Source organism: Chiloscyllium punctatum, chromosome 11 (genome assembly GCF_047496795.1).
Source record: "Chiloscyllium punctatum isolate Juve2018m chromosome 11, sChiPun1.3, whole genome shotgun sequence".
Lineage (NCBI taxonomy): Eukaryota > Metazoa > Chordata > Chondrichthyes > Orectolobiformes > Hemiscylliidae > Chiloscyllium > Chiloscyllium punctatum.
In genome coordinates this window covers 27712985-27727171 of record NC_092749.1, presented here as the reverse complement: position 1 = coordinate 27727171, position 14187 = coordinate 27712985, and the positions used below count along the sequence as shown (strand labels likewise).

The window sequence follows — 14187 nt, the reverse complement described above, 5'->3', positions numbered from 1 at the left end:
TTTGAATCCTCCCACTTCCTCCAGACCAAAGGGCACAAGAATGGGCCCCAGCTATGCCTGTCTCTTTGTTGGCTATGTAGAACAGTTGATCTTCCGTAATTACACCGGCACCACTCCCCACCTCTTCCTCCGCTACATTGATGACTGCATTGGTGCCACCTCATGCTCCCACGAGGGGGTTGAGCAATTCATCAACTTCACCAACACATTCCACCCTGACCTTAAATTTACCTGGACCATCTCTGACACCTCCCTCCCCTTCCTGGACCTCTCCATCTCCATTAATGATGACCGACTTGACACTGACATTTTTTACAAACCCACCGACTCCCACAGCTACCTGGATTACACCTCTTCCTACCCTACCTCTTGCAAAAATGCCATCCCGTATTCCCAATTCCTCCGCCTCCGCCGAATCTGCTCCCAGGAGGACCAGTTCCACCACAGAACACACCAGATGGCCTCCTTTTTTAGAGACCGCAATTTTCCTTCCCACATGGTTAAAGATGCCCTCCAACGCATCTCGTCCACATCCCGCACCTCCGCCCTCAGACCCCACCCCTCCAACCGTAACAAGGACAGAACGCCCCTGGTGCTCACCTTCCACCCTACCAACCTTCGCATAAACCAAATCATCCGCCGACATTTCCGCCACCTCCAAACAGACCCCACCACCAGGGATATATTTCCCTCCCCACCCCTTTCCGCCTTCCGCAAAGACCGTTCCCTCCGTGACTACCTGGTCAGGTCCACCCCCACCCCCCCCCCCTACAACCCACCCTCTCATCCTGGCACTTTCCCCTGCCACTGCAGGAACTGTAATACCTGTGCCCACACCACCTCCCTCACCTCTAATCAAGGCCCTAAAGGAGCCTTCCACATCCATCAAAGTTTTACTTGCACATCCACTAATATCATTTATTGTATCCATTGCTCCCGAAGCAGTCTCCTCTACATTTGGTGAAACTGGGCGCCTCCTAGCAGAGCGCTTTAGGGAACATCTCTGGGACACCCACACCAATCAACCACACCGCCCCGTGGCCCAACATTTCAACTCCCCCTCCCACTCTGCTGAGGACATGGAGGTCCTGGGCCTCCTTCACCGCCGCTCCCTCACACCAGACGCCTGGAGGAAGAATGCCTCATCTTCCGCCTCGGAACACTTCAACCCCAGGGCATCAATGTGGACTTCAACAGTTTCCTCATTTCCCCTTCCCCCACCCCACCCTAGTTCCAAACTTCCAGCTCAACACTGTCCCCATGACTTGTCTGGACTTGTCTTACCTACCTATCTCCTTTTCCACCTATCCACTCCACCCTCTCCTCCCTGACCTATCACCTTCATCCCCTCCCCTACTCACCCACTGTACTCTATGCTACTTTCTCCCCATCCCCACCCTCCTCTAGCTTATCTCTCCACGCTTCAGGCTCACTGCCTTTATTCCTGATGAAGGGCTTTTGCCCGAAACGTCGATTTCGCTGCTCGTTGGATGCTGCCTGAACTGCTGTGCTCTTCCAGCACCACTAATCCAGAATCTGGTTTCCTGCATCTGCGGTCATTGATTTTACCTTGTTTTCACCTAGAGAATAGGGCTCCTCAAAGATCAGCAGGACTGCCTTTGTGTGGAGCCACAGAAAATGCAGGAGATACTAAATGAAAATTTTGAATCTGTATTTACTGTGGAAAAGGATGTGAAAGATATAGACTGTCGGGAAATAGATGGTGACATCTTGCAAAATGTCCAGATTACAGAGAAGGAAGTGCTGCATCTCTTGAAACGGTTAAAGGTGGATAAATCCCCAGGACCTGATCAGGTGTACCCGAGAACTCTGTGGGAGGCTAGAGAAATGATTGCTGGGCCTCTTGCTGAGATATTTGTATCATCGATAGTCACAGGTGCTGGAAGACTGGAGGTTGGCAAACGTGGTGATACTGTTTAAGAAGGGTGGTAAAGACAAGCCAGGGAACTATAGACCAGTGAGCCTGACCTCCGTGGTGGGCAAGTTGTTGGAGGGAATCCTGAGGGATGCACATGTATTTGGAAAGGCAAGGACTGATTCTGAATAGTCAACCTGGCTTTGTGCGTGGGAAATCATGTCTCACAAACTTGATTAGTTTTTTGAAGAAGTAACAAAAGATTGAGGGCAGAGCAGTAGATGTGATCTATATGGACTTCAGTAAGGTGTTTGACAAAATTCCCCTTGGGAGACTGGTGAGTGAGGTTAGATCTCGTGGAACACAGGGAGAACTAGCCATTTGGTTACAGAACTGGCTCAAAGGTAGAAGACAGAGGGTGGTGATGGACGGTTGTTTTTCAGACTGGAGGCCTGTGACCAGTGGAGTGCCACAAAGATTAGTGCTGGGCTCTCCATTTATGTAAATGCCAAAAAGTAATTTGAATGCAAGCATAAGAGGTACAGTTAGTAAGTTTGCAGATGACATCAAAATTGGACGTGTCGTGGACAGCGAAGAGGATTACCTCCGATTACAACAGGATCTGGAGCAGATGGGCCAATGGGCTAAGAAGTGGCAGATGGAGTTTAATTCAGATAAATGTGAGGTGTTGCATTTTGGGAAAGCAAATCTTAGCCGGACTTATACACTTAATGGTAAGGTCATAGGGAGTGTTGCTAAACAAAGAGACCTTGGAGTGCAGGTTCATAGCTCCTTGAAAGTGGAGTCGCCGGTAGATAGGATAGTGAAGAAGGCGTTTGGTATGCTTTCCTTTATTGGTCAGAGTATTGAATACAGGAGTTGGGCGGTCATGTTGCGGCTGGACAGGACCTTGGTTAGGCCACTTTTGGAATATTGCGTGCAATTCTGGTCTCCTTCCTATTGAAAAGATGTTTGAAACTTGAAAGTGTTCAGAAAAGATTTACAAGGATGTTGCTGGGGTTGGAGGATTTGAGCTATAGGGAAAGGTTGAACAGGCTGGAGCTGTTTTTCCCTGTAGCGTCGGAGGCTGAGGGGTGACCTTATAGAGGTTTACAAAATTGAGGAGCATGGATAGGTTAAATAGGCAAAGTCTTTTCCCTGGGGTCGGGTAGTCCAGAACTAGAGAGCACAGGTTTAGGGTGAGGGGGGAAAGATATAAAAGAGACCGAAGGGTCAACTTTGTCACGCAGAGGGTGGTACGTGTATGGAATGAGCTGCCAGAGGATGTGGTGGAGGCAGGTACAATTGCAGCATTTATGAGGCATTTGGATGGGTATATGAATAGGAAGGGTTTGGAGGGATATGGGCTGGCTGCTGGCAGGTGGGACTAGGTTGGGATATCTGGTCGGCATGGACAGGTTGGACTGAAGGGTCTGTTTCCATGCTGTACATCTCTATGACTGACTCTATGTAGTTTTACCATAAAACAGCCATCTTCCACCTAATTTCTCCAGTTTTGCTGAATACTGTTGTAATTAGCCATGCCCCAATTTAGCACTTTAATCCACGGACCAGTCTTATCCTTATCAATAACTATCTCAATACTTGCGCAGTTAGGATCACTCTTTCCAAAATATTCCCCCATTGAAACTTCGAACACCAGTCAGGTTCATTCCTCAATACAATATCTTGTATGTCTACATATACTTCCAAGATTCCCTCCTGGACGCCCCTAACAAATTCTGCTCCATCTAAGCCCCTGGCATTAAACACCTTACCTAACACCAGAAGGGAAATGGTAAGCAATAAAGGTGAATTATCATGTAAAATCAGTAGTCATGTCTAGTTTCTCATCAGAAAAGTATAAGATAACTGAAATACTTCTGGAGTTTGCCTTTTGTAATGGATATATCTATTCTATTTCTCTTCTCTTTGTATCACTCTTTTTTTCACATTTGTACTAGTCTTTTTACATCAACTGGGTGACTTTTATCTGCCTTTTGTTTTCTCTTCCTCCGAACAAGTCCATGCTAATGCTTTGTAATTTATTTTGGTATTATTTCAAGTGTAAACTGCAGGTTCTGGGTGCAAGACATTGTAATCACTTGACAACATGCTGTTCATTAATCAAAGATATCTGATATTGAAATCAAGGTCCAGCATTGAAACTTGCCAAATTAGTTTTGACTTTAAAGCAGTTTACCTATTCAAAGGGAAGCATGTGCACCATAACTATCCTGGTGCTGTTTTACTTAGATTTTAGCTTAAAATTACATTCAATTGACTTGTGCAGAGATTGATGTTTTGAGTTTTCCTCTTTTATTTTGTCTACACTTCAGATGTCACATGTTAAGTGCAGAGCTTTTTAAATATAAAGTGTGATGCAGTTTTGCAATTGGTGTTCTTTTTGTCAAGCAATCAGACACTATAAAGCAAGTCCCTTCTACAGCAGGCTGGGTGAACTTGTTTTAATTCAGGGATAGTTTCCATTTTAATATTGATGCTATCAATCCATAGTTTCTGCAACTTTATTTGGATGGCATCTGGTCTTGAAAATGATGAAAAGCATATGTAATAAAGATAAAAACAGACTTTTACATTTGGAATGTCTTTACTAGAACTACAAAACTAACTATAAAATTAACAAGCTGCAAATGGAAGATCAGAAGAAATCATTGTAACTCTTGTAATGCACAAAACTATAATCACTATTGTCAGCTTCAATGAAAATGGATATTTGTCAAATTCTGCATAATTTGCAGCTAGCAGTTCAAACAGTTCTTCAGGAACCTCATGGGGGCGGGGTTGGCGATTAGAGAATGGGGGCTAAGTAGAAATGCATGAAATCAGAAGAGTTAGAGAGGACTTTTAATAACTTGTCCTTGAACAATGCCAAGGAAAATCAGCAATATAATCTGCCAACAGCAACATATATTGTGGAAATATTTTACATTGTAATTCATGGAGCTGTCAAGTTCACTATTTCTGAAATGAATTGCTAACAGGTGGTAGATGCCCAGCATTCATCATTAACTTTCATCAGAGATTAAATGCTGTCACCAGTTTCAAATACCAGACACACTTAAAACAGAATCTCTCTACTTGAAAGACAAACTCAATGCGTTGCTCATTCAAAAAAAAACAAACTAAATTAATACATTAACTTTTTATGCATCTCCTAATGTTTGTGTTCGTTATTGGTATCTTAAACTAGCTGCTGACTTGACTGATAAGCGCATCTGTTTTCATTACTTTCTGTCTACATCCCTTTTCTGAGAACTGACTGAAACATGAGATCCCTTTTGACCACTAAATCTGAGCATTGATTGGTCTTGAATATGCTTCCTTGACTGGTTGTTACCAAGTATTTGCTTCGCAGAGGTAAGACTTGATATTTGTTCTCGTCCCTCCTAGGACCCTGCTTCCTGCGCCTCAACTTTAGGTTCACCTTCGAGAGTGTGCTGCTGGAAAAGCATAGCAGGTCAGGCAGCGTCCGAGGAGCAGGAAAACCAATGTTTCGAGCATAAGCCCTTCATCAGGAATGAACCAGGGGCGAGCTGAAATAAATCTGAGGGGATTTGGGCCGGGGCTGGGGCTGGGGCCTGGGGGAAGATAGCTGAGAATGCGAAAGGTAGATGAGTGGGGGGAGAAAGTGATAAGGTAGAGTGGATAGATGGGAAGGATGATGGGCAGGTCAAGAGGGCGAGGCTGTGTTGGAGGCTTGGGACGGGGGAAGGGGAAAGGGGAAGGGGAAATGAGGAAACTGGTGAAACCCACATTAATCCTGTGTGGTTGCAGGGTCCCGAAGAGGTGTGCTTCCTCCAGGTGTCGGGTGGTTAGGGTTCGGTGATGGAGGAGGCCCAGGGTCTGCATGCCCTTGATGGGGGGGATGAATAGTGTTCAGCTATGGGGCGGTGGGATTGGTTGCTGCTGGTGTCCCACTCCGCCAAGGACATGCAGGTCCTGGGCCGCCTCCATCACCAAACCCCAACCACCCAACACCTGGAGGAAGAACGTCTCCTCTTCCACCTTGGGATCCTGCAACCACATGGGATTGATGTGGATTTCACCAGTTTCCTATTTCTCCTCCCCCTCACCTTATCCCAGTCCCAAGCCTCCAACTTGGCACTACCCTCTTGACCTGTCCATCATCTCTCCCATCTACCTGCTTTACCCTTCTCTCTGGCCTTTCATCTACCAATAGTGTTCTCAGCTACCCACCCACCATTTGTCACTTAGACCCCCAGCCCACAAGTCTCATTTCTCAGCTCTATTCGGGCTTATGCTGCTTCTCGGATGCAGCCAGACCTGAGCTTTTCCAGCACCACATTCTCGATTCTGATTTCCAGCATCTGCAATCCTCACTTTCTCCTGTAGGTTCATCTTCCCAATTCCAGTACTTACTTTCTTAGAGATGCTAATTCACGATCTAGGTTATTGGCCTCTGGCTGGTCAGTGACATCAGTAGAGTTTCCTCCTTCCACTTCAAATTTACAACAGTATTATCAAATGTTATTTTTATTCTGTCATGTAACATGGGTATCACTCACAAGTCCAGCTTTTGTTGCTCATCCCCTAATTGCCCTTGAATGGAATGGCTTGCTAAACTATCTCAAAGCTTTTGAGAGTCACTCCAGATTGCTCTGCATCTCTATATATGCCAGTCCAGGTAAAAACATTAGAAATACATCCCTAAAGGACATTAGTGAACCAGATTTATTTTTGTAAAATGACCGTTGTTAATGGTAATCATTAAACTGTTACTGAGACTGGTTTTCAACTCCAGAATTAATTTAATTCTAAATTGCATTAGTTGCTGTTGTGAGATCTGAACCTGTGATCCCAGAGCAAGAGGTACTTGCCACTACACTGTCTGCTCCTAGTTATGTTGATAGTTGGAAGAAATAAGATGGGAAGAGACTTTGCTGAAACCTAAAAGCACAAATATAGACCAGTGGGGCCAGAAGATCACTGGGCTAGTAAATCCTAGGCTAAGGCTCTGGGGATGAGTTTATAGACGATGCTGAAATTTGAATTAAAGAAAAATCATCTGGAATTAAACGCTGGCCGAAAGATAATTGTTGCAAAACTCCATCTGGTTCACAAATGCTCTTTTTAGGGACTCCTTATCCTATGAGTTCAGACCCACATTAATGTGGTTGACCTTTAACTTCCCCTGAAACTGACCTAGAAACCCTTCAAATCAAAGAGCAGTTAAGTATAGGCAATAAACTCTGGCTCAGCCAGTGATGCACACATCCCGTTAATGAATATTAAAAATCTGAATCTATCTTGTAAGCAAAATCCTAATTTTTCAAACTACTTCCACAGTGGAATTTGCATGTACCAGATAATCAAGTAAATGTTCATTGAATTCTCTAACATCACTATTTTTCCCATAATGTGGGCCAGTACTGCACACAGCCATAAAGTACTTTTTGTTTACATCTAGTAACTGCCCTTGACAGTAAGGCAGAATTTGACTGAGTGGCATCAAAGAAGTCCTTGCAAGACAGCAGTCAGTGGGAATTGGGAAAACCCCAATGTTAAGAGTCATACCTACCTCAAATGGAGGTGCCTGACTTTCCTGGAGGACAATCATCTAATTTCCAGGACATCACTGGAGGAGTACCTCAGTGTTCTCCTACAATCAACCACCTTCATCAGTAACCTTTCCTCCACCGAAGGTCCGAACTGAGGGATATTTGCTGACGAATGTGCGTGGCTCAGCATCGTTTATGACTCTCTAGATGTTGAAGCAGTCCTTATCCATTGGCAGAAAACCTGGACAACGCACACTTGCAGTGCAAAGGCATAGAAGTCTGTGGATCAAGTGCTGGAAAAAGGGATTAGTGTAGTTATGTGCTTGTTTTTGACCGGTGCAGATTCAGTGGGCCTTTTTTTTGTGCTGATGACCTCTGATTCTAATTTGGACTGGTAAATGACATCATTTGCAAGCCATATAATTGCCAGAAAATGACCATCAACAAAATAATATGGCGTTCTCTCCATGATATTCAATGGTGTTGAAATTCTGAGTGCCCCCTGTTGAATTTCTGCTCTTTACCAGAAACTGAACTGAACCAGTCATATATAAACACTGTGGCTGCACAAGCAGGCCAGGTTAGGAATTCTGCAGCAACTAACTGATCTCTCATTTCTCCAGTGCCTGTCTGGCATCCTTTCTGAACAACACTTGGAAGTCTTTGCTTGGCTTGGATTGCAACATTTCAAGAAGGCAGCTCATCAACACCTTCTCAAGGCTAGTTTGGGGGTCAGCTATAAATGCTTAAACCCAGTGAACCCCACATCCTGTGAATGATAAAAAGTTACTTTGTATTGAGATCTAATGTAAGGTCTTGGTTTTTCAATTATATGCTACTTGCAAAAACAAATCTGGAATTCTATTAGCTTTATGAGCAGCCTTAACAATTTGAGCTTCAGTCTCTAAGGTCCTAAGCCTATAGATCAATTTGCCTTTGCTGTTGCACATCACCAAGCCTCCTTCCATTTCAGTATATTTATTGCTGTTATATCTTTTTCGAAAAAGATATCATGTTTACTAACATTGTAAAATATTTCTTTCCAATCAGCCATTGATAGCACTTTACCATATCCACAAAGGTGAAAGCTAGTGCACAATTTCTGAACTTTGCTTCCCAAACTACTTAAATTGAGAATGAGTTCTTCCATTGCTTAAGAATACAGGACCAGTCAGATGGTCATGAATATTTTTGTGTTTCAGACTTTTACTGCTTGGTGCAATTCACATTTGCGGAAAGCTGGTACACAAATTGAAAACATTGAAGATGACTTCAGAAATGGACTCAAGCTTATGCTGCTTTTGGAAGTTATTTCAGGTAATTTAAGTCAGACTATTAGTTTCACAAAAGACACAGGATTTGTAATTCAAAGTAAGCTTACAGAGTCAGGTGAGTTAAGAGTTTTATTCTTGGTCTGTAATGAGTTAACTTAACTTAGCCAAGTGGCCAGCAGTGTTGTTATAATTGACTTCTGTTCCCCTCTACATGAGAAGGAAATAATCAGCCAAGGCTCCACCACACCACACCACACCACCCCCGAATCAATAGATTCAATAGATGTTTAGCAGAAGTCCAATAAAGCTGAGTAGCTCCATGCAGTTGAACAGCCTGCCATCATTCAAGGTTCACAAACAAATAGTGATTCTTTGAATGAGATCCAAAATGTTGAACTTTTTTCTCGTACTAGAAGAGAGAAGGGGGGGAACTGATCTCTCCTCTGTGCTGTTTCAAACAAAAACTTCACTTAAGCTCAATTCCCTTTTTGTGTCAATAATAAATGTCTCATTGTTGCGTTTCTGTTGGGAAAGTTTGATCAGTACTTTGTTTGACTTGATAGGATGTGCTTGCAACTACAGTTTTATTCTTTTTGTGTATCTCTGAATTGATTAAGTCAAATTCCTTGTTTCTCCTAGTCAGTTTTTTAATGTTTTAGTCAGACTGAAGTTTATAAAGTCCAGCTTTTGCAGCAAGCTACACATGTACAGTCCAACTGTAGCTTAGAAATTCTCCTCTGTTGAATTGCTTCTACAAATTATCTTTATATTGAATGAACATTGTGTATTAACATAACAAATTTGTTTTTTTTCTACTTTTAGTTCTCGAGCCTTGTGTAATTTAACTTCTTTAAAAATTGTCATTTCTGAACTTCAGTCAAAATATGTCGGGTTCATAAATAACACCTGCCACAAACAATATTCATTCACTTTCTGTCCGAAGGTATTGTATTTCCTGATTAAATCAGGAGAACTGAAATAGGAAAAGAAAAGGATTCATGGGAACAGGAGTAGGCCAATCACTAACCCTGCTCCATCATTCAATTAGATCATGTGACCCCAGTTTTAAGCTGATAAATACTACCACTAAAGTCAGATCCCAAACTGAAGTTTGGCTTGACAGATTTTGTTTAAAATTTTAGGTAATATGGTGGTCGATCACTGGAATACAGTCACATGAGGCTGCAGAATTTCTTTAACAACAGAACAGATTTATTACACAAAATAAATAAAAGCCATGCTATAAAATCTAGAATACAATTTTAAAAAAAAACACAGCAAAATAAAGTTTCAACTTAATTCAAAATACCATTAATTTAGAGATTCAAATCCACAGAGTACAATTTCCCAACTTCTTCAGTTCCACATAACTGATTCCTAACAGTTTACTTGCCATGCCAGTTTTCATGGTTTAGGAGTTTCACAATCTAAGTGTTTCTACTGAGGTAATGGTCCTTTCCCTGAACTGCTCTCTACTCCTGTAATGAGAGCAAACTATACTTAATTCTGCCCCAGTCAGGTCTCCTGTGAACTTCCCTTACATTCAATCTCTGGGTTTTCCAAATTAAAGTTTATCCATAATTATCCTAAACTGAAAACAAACTTAGGTCCTTCAGTGCTTACTCTACCCGTCATAAACCCAGAGTATAAATATGATAGATACTGGACTAGGTCATTATTCCAGGACCTTTGTTTAAAACAAAATAAGATCACGAAACTGTTCAACATGATTATGCACAATTTTGAAATCCAAGCTTTAAAAGTTAATTTTTATCAATTCCACTTTCTTGTCTATCACCAATATGCATTGATATAATTGGTCTGCAACTATACAAAACGCTGGTGCGGCCACACTTGGAATATTCTGTACAGTTCTGGTCTCCATATTTCAGGAAGGATGTGGAAGCATTGGAAAAGGTGCAGAGGAGATTTACCAGGATGCTGCCTGGTCTGGAGGGAAGGTCTTGTGAGGAAATGCTGAGAGACTTGAACTTCTTCACATTAGCAAGAAGAAGGCTAAGAGGGGATTTGATAGAGACATACACGATGATCAAAGGATTAGATAGGGTAGACAGTGAAAGTCTTTTTCCTAGGATGATAATGTCAGCATGTACAAGGGGGCATAACTACAAATTGATGGGTGATAGATTTAAGACAGATGTCAGAAGCAGGTTCTTTACGCAGAGAGTAGTACGGGTGTGGAATGCCCTACCTGCTAATGTAGTCAACTCAGCCACATTAGGGAGATTTAAACAATCCTTGGAAAAGCACATGGATGATGATGGGATAGTGTAGGGGGATAAGCTGAGAATAGTTCATAGGTTGTCACGACATCGAGGGCCTGTTCTGCACTGTATTGTTGTACGCTCTATGTCTCTTGATTTTTCTGTCATAAACGTGCTCAGTAATTGAGCTTTTACAGTACTCTGCAGTAGGAATTTCCAAAGATTTACCACCCCCAGGTGAAGAACTTCCTCCTGATCTCAGTCTGAAATACCTCTTATCCTAAGATTATGTTCTCTAGTTTGAGTAATCAGTAAGGAGAAACATCTGAAGCAAAATCAAAAGGAGAAATATTTACGTTTATCCATCCTGCCATGTTCTGCAAGAATTTTGTAAGCTTCAATGAAGGCAACCTTCATTATTCAAAACTCTAGAGAATACAGGCCAGTTTCCTCAAACTCTCATTTTAAGACTGTCCTGCAATCCAGGGATTAATCTAGTGATTAATGGTAGTGATCCATTCTACGTCCTTCATTGAAAGCACAGGAGACTAAAGCTGTTTTTAAAAAAAAAAGTGAGGTCCCATCAAAGCAGCAAAACAACTCTACACCTGGACTCTTACCCATATGCAATGAACTCCAACATACCACTTACTTTCCAAATATTTTGTTAGACTTGATGCTAACTTTTGATTACTTGTAATTTAATAAAGATGTCCAGGTCCCTTTGGACACCTGTACATTCTAAAATCTCACCGATAAATAAATATGCTTTTTTTTTAAATATCAGTGTGAATAAGTTCACACTTGTTCACATTATATTTCACCAGCCATTCTAGCCCATTCTGGTAGCTTGTCCAAGTTTGTATGAAGGCTGTTGTATCCTCCTCATGACCTGTGTTCCAACCCAATTTCCAAAATTGTTGATGAAACCATTATAATTGATCTCTTAGCTAAATAGTTTATATTAAAAAAAATTGACCAGCTGTGGACTTAGCACTGAGTCTTGTGGTAGCCTACTAGTAATAGTCTGCCATTCCAAAAATAATATGTTTATTCCAACGCTCTGATTTCAGCCAGTTGAGCAATTTTCAAACAATATTAGTGTATTTCTCTTAATTTCATGCAATCTAATTTCATTTACTAATCTCCTGTATAGGACTTAACAAAACTCTTCTGAAAATCCAAATACATCACAACTACTGGTTCTCGTTTATCAATGCTACTAGGAATATCCTCAAAAAAAAATCCAAGTTTCGCGGACATTATTTCACTTCCATAAATTCTGTTGATGCTGTCCAATTTTACCATTCTTTCCTATGTCCAGTTATCACGTTCTTTATAAAAGAATCAACATCTTTCCTTCTGTTCTGAAACAAACAGATTTGCCGTTCTTCAACATCCTTCTCCATCCCTTCTAAAATAATAGGTTTACATTTACTACACTCCACAATCCATAGGATTTTTGGAAGATAACCACCCAACATCCAATATTGCTCTAACTTCAACACTCCAGGACAAAACCCATCTGGTCCATTGGATTTATCTATCTTTAAACCGGTTAACTTTTCCAGTATTATCTTTTTTTCTAATACCAGTTCCTTAGTTTCACAGGTCCTTTGGCTGCCTGGTATTCCTGAAAGATTTCTATGTCGCCTTTTATGAAGATGGATGCAAAGTTACTTTGAATCTCTTTAGAATCTCTACCATTTCCTACCTGTATTGGGTCCACATTTATCCTAACTCACCTTTTTTCAGTTTCCTAAAGAAGTTCTTACAGTCCTCACTAATTTGCTAATCATATTCTCTTACTGAATCAATTTCTTTGTCATCCTTTGAGTTCAATATTATTCCCAATATTGGGTTTGCTTTTATTTTCCTGGCATCCCAATAAGCCACTTCCTTTTATCTAATGTAACCTTTAACTTCTTTAATTGAATATAGTTGATTTACCTTTCCGTTGTGGTTCTGTTCGCCGAGCTGGGAATTTGTCTTGCAAAAGTTTCGTCCCCTATCTAGGTGGCATCCTCAGTGCTTGGGAGCCTCCTGTGAAGCGCTTCTGTGCTGTTTCCTCCGGCATTTATAATGGCCTGTCTCTGCCACTTCCGGTTGTCAGTTTGAGCTGTCCGCTGTAGTGCCGGTATATTGGGTCCAGGTCGATGTGTTTGTTGATCCACAGACTCTATCAACAAACACATCGACCTGGACCCAATATACCGGCCACTACAGCGGACAGCTCGAACTGACAACCGGAAGCGGCAGAGACAGGCCACTATAAATGCCGGAGGAAACAGCACAGAAGCGCTTCACAGGAGGCTCCCAAGCACTGAGGATGTCACCTAGACAGGGGATGAAACGTTTGCAAGACAAATTCCCAGCTCGGCGAACAGAACCACAACAACGAGCACCCGAGCTACAAATCTTCTCCCAAACTTTGAATTTGCCTTTCCCTTTGGATGTTTGTGCATTAGGGGAATGTATATACTGGCAAAGGCATCTGGATGGGTATATGAATAGGAAGGGTTAAGTCTTTGCCCTGTCTACTGTTCGAATGCACTTCCCTAATCCATTATTATCAAACTGCTTCTCATAATTTCCATTCTTGAGATATTACACTCTCTCTAGTTTCAGAATAAACTGTATTATGTTCAAATTTTAATAATATTATTGAATTGTTTTTAAATACATTTCTTTCTCTGTCAAGGTGAGCGACTTCCAAAGCCAGATCAAGGCAAGATGAGATTCCATAAAATTGCAAATGTTAACAAAGCATTGGATTACATTTCCAGCAAAGGAGTAAAGCTTGTATCAATTGGCGCTGAAGGTAATATGGTCTGAAATGTTTGTGTTGTGAAATAATAAGGGACTGCTGCAGGCTGATCATGAAATTGTTTTTAACCTTTGGTCCATAAAAGAAAACACACCAGTCTCTGCTGCATCTCATTCATCACCAACTCCAGGATTTAATCTCTTCTGTTCCAAAACAAACTTGCTAGCTGGTTCAAAGTAGGAGCCAATTTCCTGTCTATATTGACAATAAGATCAGCCATTTTGGCATCTATATCTCTCAACAACATGTAAATGATGTCCAAAGGCACATTTTGCTTGGGCCTCAGACTGGCTGGATGTCAGCATGTAGTGCCATTAATTTAACTTCCATTTATTTTGGGTGCAATTTGAATTTCTCAACGAACACCTCCTATTTGCCTACACAAGACTCAGTTCAAAAAACCAAGCTAACAGTTTGATTTTAGCATTACATGACTATCTAG

At 41.6% G+C, this 14187-nt stretch overlaps 1 protein-coding gene across 5 annotated transcripts in view; it reads left to right on the top strand.

Annotated features, from left to right (window-relative positions):
• LOC140482857 (alpha-actinin-2-like) overlaps nucleotides 1–14187 on the top strand; it is a 114086-nt gene that overhangs the window by 44075 nt on the left and 55824 nt on the right. For all 5 annotated transcript variants that reach the window (XM_072580553.1, XM_072580559.1, XM_072580558.1 and 2 more), the window contains exons 2-3: nucleotides 8622–8736; nucleotides 13620–13739. In XM_072580553.1, the coding sequence (XP_072436654.1) occupies nucleotides 8622–8736; nucleotides 13620–13739 (235 nt within the window). The remainder of the gene's footprint in view (nucleotides 1–8621; nucleotides 8737–13619; nucleotides 13740–14187) is intronic.